Source organism: Antechinus flavipes, chromosome 4 (genome assembly GCF_016432865.1).
Source record: "Antechinus flavipes isolate AdamAnt ecotype Samford, QLD, Australia chromosome 4, AdamAnt_v2, whole genome shotgun sequence".
Classification (NCBI taxonomy): domain Eukaryota; kingdom Metazoa; phylum Chordata; class Mammalia; order Dasyuromorphia; family Dasyuridae; genus Antechinus; species Antechinus flavipes.
In genome coordinates this window covers 430,042,393-430,062,787 of record NC_067401.1, presented here as the reverse complement: position 1 = coordinate 430,062,787, position 20,395 = coordinate 430,042,393, and the positions used below count along the sequence as shown (strand labels likewise).

At 33.7% G+C, this 20,395-nt stretch overlaps 1 protein-coding gene across 1 annotated transcript; it reads left to right on the top strand.

Moving 5' to 3' along the window:
- Nucleotides 1-211: 211 nt before the first annotated feature.
- On the top strand, nucleotides 212-17,796 carry LOC127560291 (flavin-containing monooxygenase 5-like). The gene is made up of 8 exons (XM_051994754.1): nucleotides 212-346; nucleotides 2,685-2,876; nucleotides 3,358-3,520; nucleotides 7,000-7,142; nucleotides 12,672-12,871; nucleotides 14,479-14,828; nucleotides 15,514-15,586; nucleotides 17,193-17,796. The coding sequence occupies exons 1-8, from the start codon at nucleotides 212-214 to the stop codon at nucleotides 17,539-17,541; spliced, it is 1,605 nt and encodes a 534-aa protein (XP_051850714.1). The 3' UTR covers nucleotides 17,542-17,796.
- Nucleotides 17,797-20,395: the final 2,599 nt, after the last annotated feature.

Genomic DNA, 20,395 nt, shown 5'->3' with positions numbered 1-20,395 from the left:
CTAAAAGTAAAAAGATTCAAAATTCTCATTACTTGTTGACAAATTCTAAAGAGCCCAAAAGAGAAGGCTTTGGAAAAAGGCATCAAAGCCTAGAAATGCAATTGATTTAAAAAAAAAAAAAAAGAATAAGGTGCATGAAAGTAAAATCCTGTATTTCTCCTCAAAGGTAGAACTAAAACTCCTCTTTGACATTCTTCTTGCTCCAACAATAATGCCAGCAAAAAGAATTGCAGTGATTGGGGCTGGGGTCAGTGGACTAGGGGCCATTAAAGTGTGTTTGGAAGAAGGACTGGAACCCACTTGCTTTGAAGGAAGTCATGACATTGGAGGACTCTGGAGATATGAAGTAAGTTCAAATTTGCTACTGATCTTGATGTCTAATGGAAAATGTGTTGTGAATCAAGGCAGAGAACATTCATAGAAAGGCATCATGGAATCTCAAAAGTATTGAAATTATGAATAAAGTTTGCACCCATTGTTCATCAGCTAAAAAAGTCAGGCAGTCCTAGGGCCATGAGGAATTTAAAACCCAAAGAGGGTAAGTGATTTGCTTGCTAAAGTAATGAGTCAAATGGTGATAAAATCAGGATATTTTCTTTTCAGGATACTACTATACATTTAGTGTTAGATTATACATTTAAGAAAAATTAATTTTTAATAACTGCTGTTTTGAAAATTCTTCTAACCCTAACCCTCTCCTTCCCTTGATCTATAGTCTAGTAGGTACTAAGAACACAAATGTCCATGTAAAAGAATTATACTCTAGACAGGGGTCCTCAAATCAGGCCAGATGCGGCAGCTGGGGACATTTATCCCCCTCACCCAGGGCTATGAAGTTTCTTTATTTAAAGGCCCACAAAACAAAGTTTTTGTTTTTACTATAGACCGGCCCTCCACCAGTCTGAAGGACAGTGAACTGGCCCCCTGTTTAAAAAGTTTGAGGACCCCTGCTAGCTAATGAAGCACTACATACACCTGTAAGATAAATACATGGTAAAGGCAATGTTGCATAGTGAAAAGGCCAGCTTTAGAGCCAGAAAGACCCAAATTCAAATTTTTCCACTGACATTCTAGAATTTTGGCCAAGAGCAAGACTTCTCAGTGCCTTCAGACCACTATTAAAAACTAATAGATACATCAGTGCAGCTACATTAGTGAAAGGAGTTTCCATATTAGTTTTTCTCCACACTAATAAAATCACAATTCTGAACCAAAAAAAAATGTATTTACCACAAGTTGTAATGAATAGTATATACAATGTTTTCTACAAGTTTATGGAAATAAGAGGTATTCGATTTATCATAAGCTAGAATGACAAAGAAAAACTTCATTGAACATAAAGATTTGGGTTGAGACAAGAAGAATGGGGATGGATTTAACAGGAATAGTGAAGGAGACATTCAGATAGTGAAAATAAAAGCAAAGGTTCAGATGTGGAAATCCTACCTGTATGCTATGTGGAAGAAACAATCATCTGATTAACACAAAAGAAACTTAGAGTTGAAAGGGCCCTCTTCTCCAAACACATCTTGATAGAAAACCTCTTTGACATTCATAGAAAAGTGATGATAAAGTCTTGGCTTGATAATCACTAATAATGAGAACCAATTATTTCTTGACAGAGCCTATTCTATTTTTGAACAATTCAAATTATTTGAAGTATTTTTGCTCTACCTGCTTTAGAGCACAGGGTCCTTGTGGGAAAGTTGAAGAAAATTCATTAGTAATAAATTTTTAAAGAATAGTCATTTTGTCCTTTTTTCCAGAACTTGTGTTGATCAATCATTTCAATCATACCCATCCCTTCATAACACCATTTGGGGTTTTCTTGGCAAAGACATGAGAATGGTTTGTCATTTCCTTCTCTAGCTCATTTCATAAATAAGGAAACAGAGGTGAATTGCCCACACTATTAAAAAGTGTCTGAGGCCAGATATCAACTCAGGAACAGGAGTCTTTCCAACTTCAGACCTAGCCCTCTATCTACTATGCCACTTAACTGCCCATAGAACTACAGATTAAATTGGGGAGGGGGGGATTGTTAATGCAATTACTAATTCCCTTCTACCAAGTGAAACAGATTCACTGACCCAGATGGAAAGTAGAATTCCCCCATTGTCTGTATAGATAGATAAGTTCATGATAAATAAATTATTTGAATATGCCAGGGAAATCAGAGATGCTCCTTGAAACAGTTCTTTGTATTTAACAACCACACACTTTAACAGGTTCTAGTTACTATGACTTTTTCAGAGTTGGGAACTCATGTGAAGGAAGCACATTCTACCAATAACAATCAGCGATTTCAATTTATGGTCTTAAAGAAATGCCTGATTCCTATGAAGTTAAAGAGTATGATGAGAGCCACACAGCCAATATGGGTCAGAAGAGAGATTCCAAATCAGGTTACACTGATTCCAAGGCTAGCCCTCTATCCACTGGGTCACCTAGACCCTCCTGAATCACATTTTTTCCTTAGACCACATTTCTAATTATGGGGAAATGGAGCCAGAACCTCAAATAAGTTAAGTGGGTTGTTAACATATTTTTCAATTGTTTTCCCTAAGGCCTCTTTTAGTAATAAATCTGAAATCCTCATTTTTTTTGCCATGTTTGGAATGTTCTTTATTAGATATGCATCACTTTTCCTTAATTGATACAATGAAGTCCTTTGTTATCTCTAGGAAAACTATGAACCTGGAAGGCCCTACAGTGTCTACAGATCAGCAACCTGCAACACTTCCAAGGAGATGACAGCCTATAGTGATTATCCTTTTCCTGATCACTTTCCCAATTACTTGCATAATTCCAAAATGATGACGTATCTCCAGATGTATGTCAAGCACTTTGATCTTCTAAAATACATCCATTTCCTAGTAAGTAAGAAAAGAATATGAAAATTTCATGCATATTGTTTATCAACAAAGTCCATACAATTGAAAGGAAAGAGATGACCAGATTCAGTTCATCCTTAAAAAACATGTGATTTTCTACCAAGAGTTATAACTGAGACTCTCCCATTATCATCTCACAAAGCATGCAAATGGCTTTCTTCTACTTTTCTTCTGGGAAAAATATAGTCACATAATCAGAATTTTATACAAAAAACTGAGTTAAAATTTATAGTTATTTCAATGTGGGCTCATAGAATCATTGTTTAACAACAAACCAACAATATTTTATTGTGCTAAGAAATTTACTTTTCTAGTAAAGAGAACATTTGGAGGAACCCCAAGTAAACAATGAAGCTTTTCATGCTATAAAAACTGTGATGTACTAGATTGAGACCTAGCATTCTGCAAAATGGAAACTGAAGAAGGTGGGCAAAATAACCTGAGTTTATCCATTTGTTCTCAGTCAAAGGTATGCAGTGTGAGGAAGCGCTCTGATTTCTCTTCCACTGGCCAATGGGATGTTGTAGTAGATGCCAATGGGAAGCAGGAATCCTATGTCTTTGATGCTATCATGGTTTGCACTGGTTATTATAATGATCCCTATTTTCCATTAGAGAACTTTCCAGGTAAGTAACACAGAAGTACAGTGAACAAGACAAATGTACTATATTGTCCAAAAGAATGGCCAAGAAATTAATCACTTTTGTTGTTAATAACTTTTTAAAATAAAAATTTTTATTAGTAAAATTTTTATTAGAAAAGTTGCCTTATAAAAATGTTTGCTTCAAGAATTTTCTCTATATACAATGTATATAATTACATATAGATTTTTAATCACATGGATCTTTTCTTATAATACCATTGCTTTAAATTTTATCTATTTTTTATTTTTTCTTATATTTTCTTATAGTGCTCATATTCATGAAAACATTATTTCTCAACCATTCTAAAGTTGTCATAATTCAGGAGAGACTAAAAAGTGTTTGCTGAAGCTAGAATTTATTTAGAAAAGCACTGGCTTTTAGAACAGATTCCAAATACTGTATTCTATTGACTATGCCATATAACTGCACATTGTGTAGGTCTTCTGTGATGATCTTATGAGAAAATATTATCAAAAGCAGATCAGGATGGGTAGGCATGGATAGGCTATGAACCTTAGAAGGTATATTCAAATTGATAAGAATATAGGTTCATTTAAATGGGTTTCTGAAAAGTAATAGATATCCAACTTCCCTCTAAACCCCTTAGTTTCTAAGAACAGAGATCTTTGAAAAGGAAGATGTGAGCAAAGCTCCCAATATGCTTAAACACTAACACCATTGAAGCAATAGCATTTCCAAAACTCCTCAATAGGATTCTAGGAGACAATCCTCCCCTATGAGATTGGTACCTAGAGATGTCACATCTAGAGATGCAGTTCTCATATCTCTATTGCCAAAAAAAAAAATGATCAGAGTTGGGGAGTTTTAAATATCTTTGAATTATAATTTTTTTGCCTTCAAGTTGATGTTTTATTCACTAAGATTCTTCTGTGCTGGCAAAGATGATTGTTCACCATTATCCAAAGTTCCAGGGAAAATCATTTTCAAGTTCATTAGTATATAATAATGGTCTTCTTTCAATGTTACTTTATAAAGTTGTACGTTATAAAAAAACAAATTATAAGGCAGTTAGAAGGCACAGTAGATAAGAGTACTTGCCTTGATTCAGGAGGACCTGAGTTCAAAACTGATCTCAGACATTTACCACTTCCTAGCTGTGTGACACTGGGCAAGTCACTTAGCCCTGATTGCCTCAACAAAAACAAAACAAAACAAAAAAATATACTTTGATGATGATTCAAACATAGCATAACAACCCATTCATCAAATGCCTTCTTTGGCATTCTAGTGGAAACCAGTATTACTATAAACTTTATGTTGAGATGTTTTCATTGTTAAATAATATGTGGATTGAAAAATGATTTTTAAAAGAAATATTTATATTTTGTTTGGATAAAAACTCTATCATTGAACTTTGACTGTGATAAACATGCTTGCTTCTTTTCTGAATGAATGAATGACCATTTATTAAACAAAGCATTCCAGGCACTATGATAGACTCTTGGGATACATTTGCGATAAACTCAAAACAGGCCTTGTTATAAAGAAACCACATTCTATAGGGAGAGAGAACAATAGAGGAGAGTGCTGACTAGGAGACTGACTTTGGATCTAGCCCGTTACAAAAGATGGTGAGTTAATCACTAGAACAGTCAACTGGAATGCCAGAAGCAATATTACTGATTTGATTACTGAAACCAGAGCAAAAGTAAAGCTGAATATGTGTATTATGTTAAGGTTATGGAGGGGAGACTGTTGCAATGGTAGGATAGATAGCAAGATGGTCTAGATGGCTATGTGGAAGGTAGCATGGTCTGACCTTGGGCCAGATAGATATAACAGAATGGGTAAATTTATATTGTCACCAATCAAGACTGCTCATCCCAGTGCAGGCCCTAAAGTCAAGTGGATTGATTTGTGTGGGGAATAATGACAGAAAGATGGTGAAATGGCTTGAGTGGACATCTAGTTAGGATATGAAGTTAAGTGGACATAAAACTGCATGAGTAATTAAAAAAACAACAAATTCCCACTTTTCATTTTTTTACCTTTTAACTTTTCATTAAGAAATACATTTTGGAAAACATGGATGCAACAATTTGGCACAGTGAATAAAATGTTGGCTTTAGAGTCAGGTAGGATTGAATTCTAATCTTGCTTCAGAGATTTATGGCCACTTCTTATTTCCTCTTCTTTGTGTGCTGACTTCTAGGTTCTTTCTTGCTCACACAAACCTCTCCAACTTTCAGTTCTTCTCCAGAAGTAGACTTACTAGCCTATCTCTTCCCAACATTTTCCACAGCTCCTGAAAGTCAGCCTCCATTAATTCTTCTTAAAGTAAGCAAATAAAGTCTGACTCTTTTCCCTTGACCTATCCAAACATGAATCTCCTATGGTGAGCTGGTCCCTATTCTGACCCCAACTGGAATTGCTGTGATTTTTCTGAGTTTGTAGTTGTTTCCTTAAAATGAAAAGATTTTTTTTCAATTCCTCCCATCAATTTTAACGTACAACTTTGGTGGCAAATGTCTCTTTAGACAAGTAGACCACTGATCTGAAACAGAGGAGGAAACTGAAACCCAGAAGGCCGCATGACTAGCTTCTGCCACAAAGCCAGAGAGTATCCAAACTTCAGTTATTACACATTCAAAGGAATCTGAAGAGAAAAATGTAGTTTCTACTGTACTGATAAATTAGAATCTAAATTAGGAAAAGTGGGGGAGGAGAAGCCTACTCATTCCCAGCACTGTGACATCCAAATGATATTTACTGAAGGATATTCTCTACAGTAATAGGACTGTGGAATATCTCTGGATCTGAGAGCAGCTCAGATCTCAGGGGAAGACAGAGTGGACTTGCTAACTCTTCCCTTTTGTCCAGGAGAGGACACTGACACATTGGCTACTTTTTCTTGCTTCTGAAAGGCTCTGAGACAGCGACTGATGGGGAAACAAAGTGTGTCTCTTGCTTTCTCTCTTTGAGAATCTTAAGTCTCATTACTAAAAAGGAGGGACCAAGGAAACTGACTCATTCCAGAGCTGACTTTGGCCTGCGTTTCTGAAAACTGGGGGCTTGATCTTTGAGTGGATCTGAGAGACCTCCCCAGAGCCCAGGAGCTCATCTCTCACACAGCTGGCTGTTGGCTTATGACAGGGGTCATGGCAAAATAAATAACAAGGGTGACATTTTGTTCATGATCTGAATCTCTTCATTTAACTCCTTAACTCTCCTGATCTAGTTTTCTTGTGATCTTGGGCAAGTCACAACTTCTCTGTGAATCCATTTCTTCATCTGTAAAACAATGATATAATCATACTTTCCAGAATTTGTATGAAAATAAAATTAACAATATTTATTTATAAAAGAAACCTTTGTGAACACTGTCTAAAGCTAACTACTTAAAGAAGAAAAAACACAAACCAAGAGATCATTAACGATAAAACCCTTCTGATTCCATTGTTGAGATGGCACTAAGAAAGCTGATATTTTTTTCCTCACAGGCATCACAAGTTTCAAAGGCCTTTATTTTCACAGCTGGGAGTATAAAAGTCCTGAGAAGTTTTTAGGAAAGAAAATCCTTGTGGTTGGCATTGGAAATTCAGGAGCAGATGTGGCAAGCGAGCTCAGTCATGTGGCTAAACAGGTTTGGCTTTATAATTACCTTTCTTTGGAACAACTCACCCATCACCATCTCAAATAAACTTCTGTTCAATACTAAGCAGATAATGCTTTTTTACCTGCTAGAAGAATATCTTGAACTATTTCATCTATTTTCTCATGTATGATTTGGTCAACATAAAATAGGATTCCCAGTAACTTAAAGTAATATTAACCATCTATGAAATTTTTCTTCCTTACTTTATTTGCAGAAGAGAAATACAGTAAGAATAATTTGATAGGTAAGTTTTTTTTGAGACTTACTATAGGACCCACACTTAACACCATATACCAAGATAAGATCAAAATGGGTCCATGACCTAGGCATAAAGAACAAGATTATAAATAAATTAGAGGAACATAGGATAGTTTATCTCTCAGACTTGTGGAGGAGAAAGAAATTTGTGACCAAAGATGAACTAGAGACCATTATTGATCACAAAATAGAAAATTTTGATTACATCAAATTAAAAAGCCTTTGTACAAACAAAACTAATGCAAACAAGATTAGAAGGGAGGCAACAAACTGGGAAAACATCTTCACAGTTAAGGTTCTGATAAAGGCCTCATTTACAAAATATATAGAGAACTGACTCAAATTTATAAGAAATCAAGCCATTCTCCAATTGATAAATGGTCAAAGGATATGAACAGACAATTTTCAGATGATGAAATTGAAACTATTACCACTCATATGAAAGAGTGTTCCAAATCACTATTGATCAGAGAAATGCAAATTAAGACAATTCTGAGATATCACTACACACCTATCAGATTGGCTAAAATGACAGGAAAAAATAATGATGAATGTTGGAGGGGATGCGGGAAAACTGGGACACTGATGCGTTGTTGTTGGAGTTGTGAACGAATCTAATCATTCTGGAGAGCAATCTGGAATTATGCCCAAAAAGTTATCAAACTGTGCATACCTTTGATCCAGCAGTGTTACTTCTGGGCTTATATCCCAAAGAAATATTAAAGAAGGGAAAGGGACCTGTATGTGCCAAAATGTTTATGGCAGCTCTGTTTGTAGTGGCTAGAAACTGGAAATTGAATGGATGCCCATCAATTGGAGAATGGCTGGGTAAATTGTGGGATATGAATGTTATGGAATATTATTGTTCTGTAAGAAATGACCAGCAGGATGAATACAGAGAGGCTTGGAGAGACTTACATGAACTGAAACTAAGTGAAATGAGCAGAACCAGGAGATATTATACACTTCGACAATGATATTGTATGAGGATGTATTCTGATGGAAGTGGATTTCTTTGACAAAGAGACCTAACTCAGTTTCAATTGATAAATGATGGACAGAAGCAGCTACATGCAAAAAAAGAACACTGGGAAATCAATGTGAACTATTTGCATTTTTGTTTTTCTTCCCGGGTTATTTTTACCTTCTGAATCCAATTCTCCCTGTGCAACAAGAGAACTATTTGGTTCTGCAAACATATATTGTATCTAGGATATACTGCAACATATCTAACATATATAGGACTGCTTGCCATCTAGGGGAGGAGGTGGAGGAAGGGAGGGGAAAAATCAGAACAGAAGCGAGTATAAGGGATAATGTTGTAAAAAAAATTACCCTGGCATGGATTCTGTCAATAAAAAGTTATTATAAAATAAAATAAAATATATATTAAAAAAAAGAAGAAGAACTGAATACGAAATAGCTGATTGGTTTAAAATTAGAAAAAAAAAGAGATTTACTATAGTAGAAAACTTGAGACATATTAAACTTGTGTGGATTCAACTGTACATATTTGGGGGAAGAGAAGGAGAGAAAAAGACCAATACATAGAAACTAAAATAGAGAGAATATAACAGTTTAAATAACGTATTAGGGTAATCCTGAGATAGATAATAGTTAGAATCTGCCAGCCAATCTCCTCAATATAATTCTCCTCACTCCTTCAGATCTCACTCTCTAGATGGCAGATGAAAGGGAAAATGGAATGAAGTTGGAAAAGAGATAAGCAGAGCACATGATGCTCAGCTCTGAGCTCCCCAAACTATTCAACTCTTAGAGCTAATCCTTAACATGAAGTTACAATTATAACATATTAATTTCCCTTAACTACTATATTTTATAAATAATCTAAGAGAATTTAGAAAGTGTCATTTTGTTTTCAATGATTTTTACCCTTGATCTTGACTTTAGAACCTAACTTCTGCATAAGATAGTTCTATCTTGACAATCAAAACGAACTAGTTGACTGTGTTCAGTCTTAATACCTGTTAACAGGAGGAAAGTTTAAAAAAAAAAAAACACTGAATTAGAAGCCAAAAGATGAGAAAACATTGCTTGTAATTATAACAACTCTGATGTGGTATATTTAGGGACTTTTTTATACTTAGTAGTAATTTTTGCAATTATATGTGTAGATGGTTTCCAACATTCATTTTTCTAATGTTTTAAATTCCAAATTTTTCTCCCTCCTCTTTCCTCTCACCTCCTCAAGACAGCAAGCAGTCCGATATAGGCTATACATGTACAATCATGTTAAATACATTTCCAAATTAGTCATGTTGTGAAAGAAGAATCAGATCAGAAGAGAAAAACTGCTAGAATGAAAAAAGCAAAAAACAAATTTTAAAAAGTGAAATTTATGTTTCATTCTGAATTCAAACTCCATAATTTTTCTCTAGCTATGAATGGCATTTTCCATCACAAGTAAAATGACCTATTTCAATAAATTAGTTGGGAATAAGCATTTATTAAGTACTTAATACATGCCAGACAATGTACTGGTATTTTAAAAGTCATCTCATTTTATTATTAGTGTTAAAAATTTAAAAACAGAGAAAGGAAAATACATTGATTCAGATTGTCAATATTTTTCATAGAAATTCTACAATATAAAGCAATAATCAATGAGTAAGCAAAAGAATGTAGACCATCTAAACCAACAAACATGATCTCCTTGCCAAATAGAGAAACATGTTAATCAAAGAAAACTATAATTTACAAGAAAAAAATTTTTTACAAAATGTTAGGGAGAATATGGTAGAAGATGATCAGCTGCATTGTATATCAAAATAACGGAAGTAAAGAGTAAAGGAAAAGGAGTTTGAAGAGCCAGATCCTCTCAAGAAAATGTGTAGATTAAATTAGAAAAAGGGAAAACAAATGAGCAAAGTGAAACATATTTAACCATGTTTCTATCACCTAATCATCACACATCATCACTGAAAGTAAAAATAAGGCATTTGGATTCAGATAGGTTTTCCCAATTTAAGTTGTAAATTGTATCTTCTCAGCCTTCCAATTGCCTGAAACATATGAAGTAATTTTTGTTGATTATTAAAAATGATTAGACTCTGTTAACTTTTATTTTTTTCCAACAAAGTGTTTCCCAGTAATGTAATTTTATTTAAGATTCCTTGTTAGATATAAATGCACAATTTACTTCCTTCAATGATCTTCTAATTATCAGTATCATGTAAATCCTTAAATAGGGAGATATTTATTTAACAAAGATTATTGCCAACATCCTGGGGGATGTTAATAGCATTCAGATCGAAGTCAACTTCTCTATAGATGACAAGGTATTCTTTTGACTTTATGTGTGTGTGTGTGTGTGTGTGTGTGTGTGTGTGTGTGTGTGTGGAGAAAGAGAGAGAGAGAGAGAGAGACAGATAGACAGACAGAGGCAGAGAGAGAGACAGAGAGACAGGTAGGCAGGCACATATGTCTATATGACAAAGGCTTCTTTTTGTGGATAACACTGTCCTGATTTTATAAAATTCCAAAATACTGCAGGGTCTTTTCTTTTTACATTTATTTTTATTTTAAATGCATTTAACAAGATATTTCAATGATAGTTTCATTTTTTTCTTTCTCAATAAATTTCATAGAGTGACTTCATAATACTCATAAGAAAAAAGAAATGGGGCAAGATCAACTTTTGCCTCAAAGACATTCATGTCTTTGATTAGGCATTGAATTAATCCATCAATAGATAAGTCTTAGACAGGAGACAATGAACTGGATCCAGAGCTGAAAGTAGGAGATTAGGTTGGATTCCACTGGAGAATTCCAAATGATCCCAAAGCCTCTCTTTGAACCCCCCATAAGCACCAGTATTCTCCAGGTGATACAATATGGCTATGAATCATAAAACACTGCTACACCTGAAGGTCAAAGTTTCATGTGTCCCAAAAGGCAAAGAAGAAAGATGCATGGTGGACATAAATGAACTGTCACATATTTGATAAATATATGCCACTGCATATGTATATGTGTATAAACATGTGTATGCATATATATTTATACATATATAGTTTATATATCACATAATCTATAGATTGTATATATAATGTAATTCATATAATTATATGTAATAATCACATCACATAGCATATTATTCAGGAATAATTATTTACATGCAAGAAGTAACAAGAAGATATGTGTTGAAAAAAAGGAAGTGGACTCCTTATTTAAGGAAACTAAATGTTAATCGATGGAAATGTCAAGGGATGCACTGTCTTGCATGAAATGTTAAAGAACTGGAGAATGACATCCAGTACGTTAGACAGGTCCTCAATGCGGGATCAATGGGAGGACAAGGACAAAGATCATATGTGATGTGAAAATACAGATGAGTTGTAATTTGCCCCAGTTGAAGGGAAATACCACAATTAGATCAAGGATTATTAAAGTACTTGCAAACCTTTCAGCTAGGAATTCAAAAATAAATAAAAAATCCTTTTCAGGAAGCTTTTAACTTACAGGAATACTCACTGAATAGTGACTTATGTTATGATTTTTTTTAACTGTGGGAATAAAGTTTTCCAGTCATCTCTTAGCCTTGCTGGAACTATTCCTAGTGACAGATAGATGATCCAGTATATAAAGGGTTGAATCTGGAATCAGGAAATTTTTCTCATTTTCAGTTGTGTCTGACTCTTCATGACCCCTTTTTGGGTTTTCTTGGCAAAGAAATTACAGTAATTTGCTATTTCCTTCTCCAGTTCATTTTATAGATGAGAGCACTTAGGCAACAGAAATAACTTACTTGTCCAGGATCACACAGCTAATAAATGTCTGAAACCAGATTTGAACTAAAATCTTCCTGACTCCAAATTCAGTGCTCAATCTGCTGTACCACCTAGCTGACCTTAGGAGTCAGGAATATCTGAGTTCAGATCCAGTCTGATACATTTATTGGTTATGTGATCATAGGCAAGTCACTTCACCTCTGCCTACCTTGGTTTCTTCATCTATAAAATAGAAGTAATAATAGCACCTATCTGACAGGCTTGTTGTGAGGAACCAATGGGATATTTGCAAATGCTAATTGTCATAACTTATTATTATTATTAAAATGAGTGATGGAACAAACTAAGGAGATATACAGTATTTATTTTTTTCTAAAAGGAGCTGGTGGGAGACAAAAATAAGGGGGCGAGATAAGAACTTTGGCTCTCCATCAACTGAATAAAATGTCTGAAATGGTAAGATAGCATTGAAATAAAAATATTTTCTAACTGTGTCTCTATCTTCCAGGTTTTCCTCAGTACAAGGAGAGGTGCATGGATATGGAACCGTGTTTGGGATAATGGAAAACCCATGGATACAGTTCTCTTCACTCGTTTTCACAGCTTCATCAATAGAATGCTGACAACTTCCATAATCAACAAGTGGGCAGAAAACAAATTGAATGCAAGATTTGACCATGATGTTTATGGTCTACAGCCTGAACATAGGTATAATAAAAAATTGTTTTATTTTGGTTATTTTTTAAGATTTCTCTTTGTTTACTGGAGTCAGCAAGTCGATTAACAACCTTAGAGGTGAAGTAAAGCTATACATTCTACCAAAGATCAAAGGGTAAGAACATTTTCCTATTTTTACAAACAAAGGAAACCTATATTGTCTAAGAATATTCACCATATATTCTTCCCTCATAAGTCCCTAAATGGTCACATTTAATTGCTACCAAAGAAGAAATTAATTTCTTAGAACATGGCACCTATTGCCTTGGTCATATGTGTCATCTCCATATTATCAAATAATTTAGAAGCATGTTATGAAGAAATAAAAACAACTACTTTTTTACACTTAGAAAATTTGCCTCTAAAGAGGAAATATGAAGGCTAGAAATAGTCATTTAATTAAGAATCACAGAATCTCAAAATTAGAGGAAAGGTATATTAAATACAACTATTATCAAATGGTAATAGAAAATATTAATAGATATGAGAAACACAATCACTATCCAGTAACCCATACTTAAACCAGAATATCCTATAAAATACAACAACTAAACAAATAGTTTCTAAAGCACTTCAGTGAGAGATAAAGCAATACTACTCAAGTCAAGTCATTTCATATTTGTATAGTTTTCATTATTAAGAAGTTTTCCCCTTTATCTAGTCTAAATTTGTCTCTAAAAAGCCCAACACTATCATCCAGTTTTTCTTTTTGGAGCCTACTTTTTTACTTTTGTTAATTTTTAAAAAAAAAGGCTTTGTCAAATCTATAGATATTACATTCATCATGGAAACTATAATACATCTAAATCTCAATTAGTATGAATAAAAAGGATAAACAAGAATGCAGAGAATATTGAGAAAGGAAGATCAATTAGTAAATAATCAAAAATAGTTGAAGCATGACGTAATAATGTCCTAAATCAACATGATGGTAATGACAGATAGAAGGAGGTTTAGATGAGAGATGTTACAAAAGTATAATCACTAGGACTCTATAACAGATCAGATACTAGGATTGTGAAAGAGAGGAATCGGGGTTGACATCTATATTTACAATCTAAGTAACTGAAAAGATGGCTATTCCCTCCACAGTCTTAGGAAAATTGGGAAAAGGGAAGATTTGTGTAAGGGTCAGAGGAGGAGTCACAGATTTGGAGAGGGCAATATAAGTTTAGTTTGGACATAGTAAATTGAAGATACCTACGAAATATCTAATTTGAGATATCCAAAAGGCAAGTGGAGATATGATACTGGAGGTCAGGAGAGAAGTAAGGGCTAGGTTGTTTTCTTTCTTGTGATTTTTTTTCCCTTTTGGTCTGATTTTTCTTTCACAACATGACAAATTTGGAAATATGTTTAAAAACAATACACACACACACATATATATAACCTATATCAGATTGCTTACTGTCTTGGGAAAGAGGGATGGTGAAAAAATTTGGAACACAAATTAATATTGAAATCTCTACTGAGAATCTAAAAATAAAGTCCTGTAATGGCTGCAAAAAGTTATATTTTTTCCTTGAAATTTATAATTAACTCACTCTCAGAAAGAAAGTTTATGCTCACTTTATTGGATTTCCTTCTTTGTCCCATAGGTTTCTGAGCCATCAAGCTACTGTGGGTGATGAACTTCCCCATCACATCATTTCTGGAAGGCTACAAATAAAACCAAATGTGAAAGAATTCACTGAAAATGCTGTCATCTTTGAAGATGGTTCTCAAGAACATATTGATGTTGTTATCTTTGCCACAGGATATATTTTCAATTTCCATTTCTTAGAAGACAGCTCATTAATTCTTGACAGCCAATGTTCCATGTTTAAATTTGTATTTCCTCCTCAACTTGAGAAGCCAACTTTAGCTTTCATTGGCATTATCCAACCAATGGGAGCTACCATTCCTGTATCAGAACTCCAGAGTCGGTGGGCCACACGTGTGTTCAAGGGTATGTAAAAGATTGGTTTTTTACATATAGACAAAATAGTGAGCCAAACATATGGTGTGATATGAAGGAAAGAGAGCCATGTCCAAAACAACTTTGATTTCAGTTTATTGAAGTATTCCAAGTTATATCATTAGAGAAATTATTCTAAGGATATTCACTATCCAAGATCCCTTAATTCAAAGTAAATAACATTATCAGACTATTCAATAGTGTCACTGCATATCTCTTAGAGACAATATAAGTATCATAGTATTGCTTGACTTGTTAAGAAATATAGAAAGTTGTTCATGTTTAGAGTTTGTTTATTTCTTTATGGGAAGAGGCTATTTTTTTCAAAGTGAAACCAGTGTTGGGCCTTATGACATAATATTGTGATGTGAAACACTACTCTTAAAGTTTCAGTGGGGGAAATGACCCTCAGAATAAAAAGAAAGGCCAGAGTGAAGATTTTACATACAAGTTATGTACTGTCAAAATAATGGAAAGATCTTTAAAGAATCTACTCTTTTCCTGCTTTAACAATTAGGGAAAATCAAGCCCACTCTTCATTTAGCAATGATTTCATTGCTCCCATTTTAAGGTTTTGGCTTTGAAATTTAGAATTCAACAATTTCTTCTAAAACCGTTCTTCCCATTCAGTATTTTCTTCAGATATTCCTGCTCAAATTCTATATTTTTTCCCTAGGGCTGAACAAATTACCTTCAACAAGTGACATGATGACTGAAATCAAAAAGACACGAGACAAAATGGAAAATAAGTAAGAAACTTGACTGTTATTGAAAGACAATTTAACTTGTTTAAATTCAACTATTAGCCCATTAAATATCTTTTAGATTTTTCTCAGCATAGAACCTGGATCTAGACAATAGTGCCATGTTCTTCATAGGTACTTAATATATATTTGATAAATTAAATTGAATTGAACCTTATTTTCAGAATTATCAGCAATTATTTTCTATTGAACATTCAGGGAGTTTCTGGTTATCTGAATGTTGTTATTTGCCCTTGTAAAAAACTAGACTATGAACTTATTTCCTGACATATTGTCTTCTTATAGATGAGATCTATTAAGAGACAATGAAATGATAACAGATCTATATCATTCATTCATATTATCAAGGACAAATGAGGAAGAAAAATAAGTTGCACAATTCTTGGCATGAGGTCAAAAGGTTGTATGGGTTCAATCTCAATGGAAATAATTCTTGAATATCAGAATAAGGAACATATTCAGTATTATACTGAATGAAAGAGGTCATATTTAGAAAATATTATTTACTCTTGAGAAATTTGGCTAACCAAGGACTTTGGCATAAAGGAGAGAAATTAATGATGATGATGATGATAATGGTGATATTGAAGATGAGATGATAATAATTATAATGATAATATATTCCTGTAATTCCTATAAAATGATGTTCTTATAATTCCTGCAATATTATATTCCTATAATTTCCATAATGCTTTAAAGTTTACAAAATACTTTGCAAATATCTCATGTTAATAGTAGGAGATAAATACTTTATCCTCACTTTATGGATGAGAAAAATGAAACAGTTCACCTTTAGTAATCAGCTATTAAGTATCTGAGAGCAGATTTGAACTGAGATCTTCCTGATTTCAGGCCCAGTATTCTACCCACTCCACCATCTAACTTTTTATTTTTATTTTTTTGCTACTTCAATCATCTTTATTTTAATACATTGAGGGAAGTATGATCTCACCAAGGTGTTCATTTTCCCCAGTAGTGCAAATCACAAGTCATCTGTACTTGTTCTTTCTGTATAAGTGTGATTCTTATCAATCAGTACCTTCCTGCAAATCTGTCATGGGTGGTCAACTCAATGAACTGGGAACAGACCTTCCTCTAAACCTCTTGATATTTCATGAAACAAATGTAATATCATACAAATTACATGCATACACAGAGCTGGACACAAAAAGGAAATCTGTCTCTGTCATCAATGAAATTCATTTTTCTTGGTAATATTTTAATTATAAACCTTAGCACCTATATTTCAGAGCAATTCTATGTAGTGACCACCAGCTGCAAGACACAATAAAACTTCCTATAGACTAATTTTTTCAAAGTGTTAAAAAATAATCTGTCTAAATCTGCCTGCAATTTTCACCTAGCTCTAGCAAAGATATAAGAGAAGAAATGTTCACTGTGAGTAGACACAAAGGACTGCAAACTAAAGACAAGGAAATCATCTTGACATTGAATAGTCTAATATCACCTACCATGAGCTTCATTTATATTAGTTCTTTGAGATCTTCACAAATAACCATCATAATGCACTGAGAAATGTTCCTTGGAAAAGGCCTTCTTACTTTTTTTCCTTTTTCCCTTTTGGCTTTAGGTTTCTGAAAAGCTCACGTGATGCTCGTCGAGTGCCTTTTGTTGATTATATGGATCAAATAGCCTCTGAAATAAAAGTGAAACCCAACCTCCTGTCACTTTTTCTCTGGGATCCCAAACTGGCCTTTGAAGTTTTCTTTGGTCCTTGTACTGCATACCAGTACCGACTGCAAGGACCTGGGAAATGGAATGGTGCTAGGAGAGCCATCCTGACACAAAGAGAGCGCATCATCAAACCCTTGAGAACCCGAGTGCTCAGCATGAGCCACCCTCCATTCTATAGGTCTTTCTGGCATATTGGTATCTGTATTGGTATTCTCTTTTTCCTTATTTTTATAATTAAGGTATAATTGTTTTATCATCTAAATCAGGGGTTCTTAAAATTTTTTGTGTCATTGTCCTTTCTGACAATCTGGTGAAGCCTATAAACTCTGGGGATGGTTAATAAATAATTAGGATTGCAAAGGAAATAAATTATATTGAAATTTTAGTTTTAAAAAATTTTAATTCATGGATTTGAGGTTACAATCTCATGGGGGAATAAATGAAATGATTTTATGAGGCCTCATCATTGATCCTACCTTTAAATAAAAAATGAAATTTGGTGTGCTGCAAACAAATAATTGGTGATTTGAGTTTTTAATGGAAACCCAGCCCAATAAAACCACAAAAGAGTTGGGACTCTTTTTAGCATGTAGATTTTATTTGATGAGTGTTAAGTAAGGTCTACTGAAATATCTAGAAGTTTTTCAGATGAATTGGTAACAATCCAGGCCCCTAACTTTTATGTATGAGCTTTTAGCCCACATGTAAGTTATGATATTTATCTCTATTAAATTTCACATAATTCAATTCATCCAAATGTTTGAACCTGTCAAGATATTTTTGCATCTTGATTCTAACAATGAACATATTCGCTTACACACCTTGGTTTGTATCACTGAAAATTTGACAAACATGTCAATTACGACAATGTCCAAGTCATTAGTCAAAAAAAAAATATATTTGGGCACCTTACTCCTATTGTTTTTTTTTAACATAAACATGGGCCATTGTTACTTCTCCTTAGGTCAATTAGTTCTGAGTTCATATAACTCCCATCATCTCATCCATATTTATATATATTTCTAGCAAAGATAACATGTGATATTTTAACAAATATATTACAGAGAAGTGATGCTGACTAGGAAAAAATGTGTTTGAATCAAATATCTCTGATAATAGTGTGCAATGTTATTCAAATTACTAGTAACAAAAGAAATGTAAATTAAGATATCTCTGAGGTTTACTTCATACTTAGAAACTGTCAAAGATGATCATAGAAACTGTGACAAGAGCTAAGGAAAGACAAGCAGATGCACTTTGGTGAGGAAGATATGAATTAGTCTAACTATATTAAAAAACACTTGGAATTAAGTGAAAAATTATTAAATTATTACTGTCCTTTGATTCAATCCTTCTACTGCATATAAACTCCAATAGAGATCAGAAACAGAAACCTGTGTTGTGTGTGTATATATGTGTATGTGTGTATACAGCCACACTTGTGGTATCCAAAAGAACTGATATTAAATCAGTCATACATCAACTGGGGAATAGCTAATAAATTTTGTAAGATAAATGTAATGAAATACTATTGCATTAAAAGAAACAACAAATATCAGAAATGGAGTAGCCTTATATGAAGTGATGATGAATGAAGAAAGTCAAAGAAAAACACTAGCACAATATACAGAATGACTATAATAATTGAAAACACCACTAAATGACACATGAACTTAGATTAGATGGAAAGACTAATATGGTTCCCAAGGATAGATGATGAAATACACATCCCTTCTTTTGGCTGAGAGAGAGGAAAGAAAAGATCTACTAATACTGATTGTCATATACATTGATAGATAATGGCCACAGCGTTAAATCATTTCACTTAACTAGTTGTACTGTTATTTTGATGGGGAGTACTCTCATAAAATTATTCAAATATAAACAACAAAAAGGCATTGATTAAATCAAAATACATTATTTCCAAGATCCCCTTAACAATACTGTTAAAAAGATGATAATATTAGTTTGATATAGCCTATTCTTATTTAAGTTATATTGACTTTCTGTAATCACTACTTCTTGTTTGAGACTAGGATCATTCATAGATTTAACCATGGAAAGAACTGGAACTAGAAGAACCATCTAGTTGAGTGCACTTACTGCAATTCCTTTATTTTCAGTTGAAGTCCAGAAAGATTTAGAAAAGCTAGAACTAATTGCAATGAAAGTTAAATAGAAGGCAGCACTACATTCTGTTATTAACTGGTGAATATTATTATATTTCAGTTATAAAACTTGAAATATTTGAATCACAAATATGACTTCATGTATTCTTTACACCAAAAGATCTAAGACAGTAAAAAGACCTTTAATGAGCCAAGTTATATATTTGATAAATCTATTCAAAGTTCAGGAGAGAAGACTAATCTCATTGTTTTCATTTTCTCAATATCCACTCACTTCTCAACTCTGTAATTTGCCTTCCATCCCCATCACACTACTAATATCACAGAATCTCAGTGTTAAAAGGGACTGTCTTCATCCACATCTGAACAATCCTCTCCACAACATTCATCCATCCAGAAGCCATCCAGTCTTTCCTGGAAGATCAATACTAAAGGGAGATCTACTTCATTCTGAAACAGCCAATTCTACTTTTAATTATCTCTCACTATTAGGAATCAATCCCTTACATCAATCCTACATCTATCCTTCTGCAACTTCTACTCACTGCTATTAGTTCTTCCTTCTGGAGTCAAACAGAACAAGTATAAACTTTTATATGAAATGCGCACAAATGCTGCAACAATCAAATTCCCCATATGGTTTCTTTTCTCTGTGCCAAATATACCATTATTTCAACTGGTTCTCATATGGCATACCCTTAAGGCTTTTTACCATGTTGGACACCCTCCCTTAGAGGTGTTACATCTTATACATAGTCTATCAAAAAGAATTTAACAGAGCACCAGCCCTGAAATCAGGAGGACCTGAGTTAAATTCTGGCTTCAAACACTTAACACTTCCTAACTGTGACCCTGGGCAAGTCACTTCGCCCTAATTGTCTCAACAAAAAAAAAAATTTAACAGAATATTCTTAACAAAAGAACAGATATGATCTGGCTAGAGCAGAACACAACAGGGTGACCAAAGCAG

Coding starts and splice junctions, on each gene's coding strand:
- LOC127560291 (XM_051994754.1), top strand. CDS start 212: ATGCCAGCAAAAAGAATTGCAGTGATTGGGGCTGGGGTCAGTGGACTA. Junction 12,872..14,478: donor GGTCTACAGCCTGAACATAG/GTATAATAAAAA, acceptor TTTGTCCCATAG/GTTTCTGAGCCATCAAGCTA. Junction 15,587..17,192: donor CGAGACAAAATGGAAAATAA/GTAAGAAACTTG, acceptor TTTTGGCTTTAG/GTTTCTGAAAAGCTCACGTG.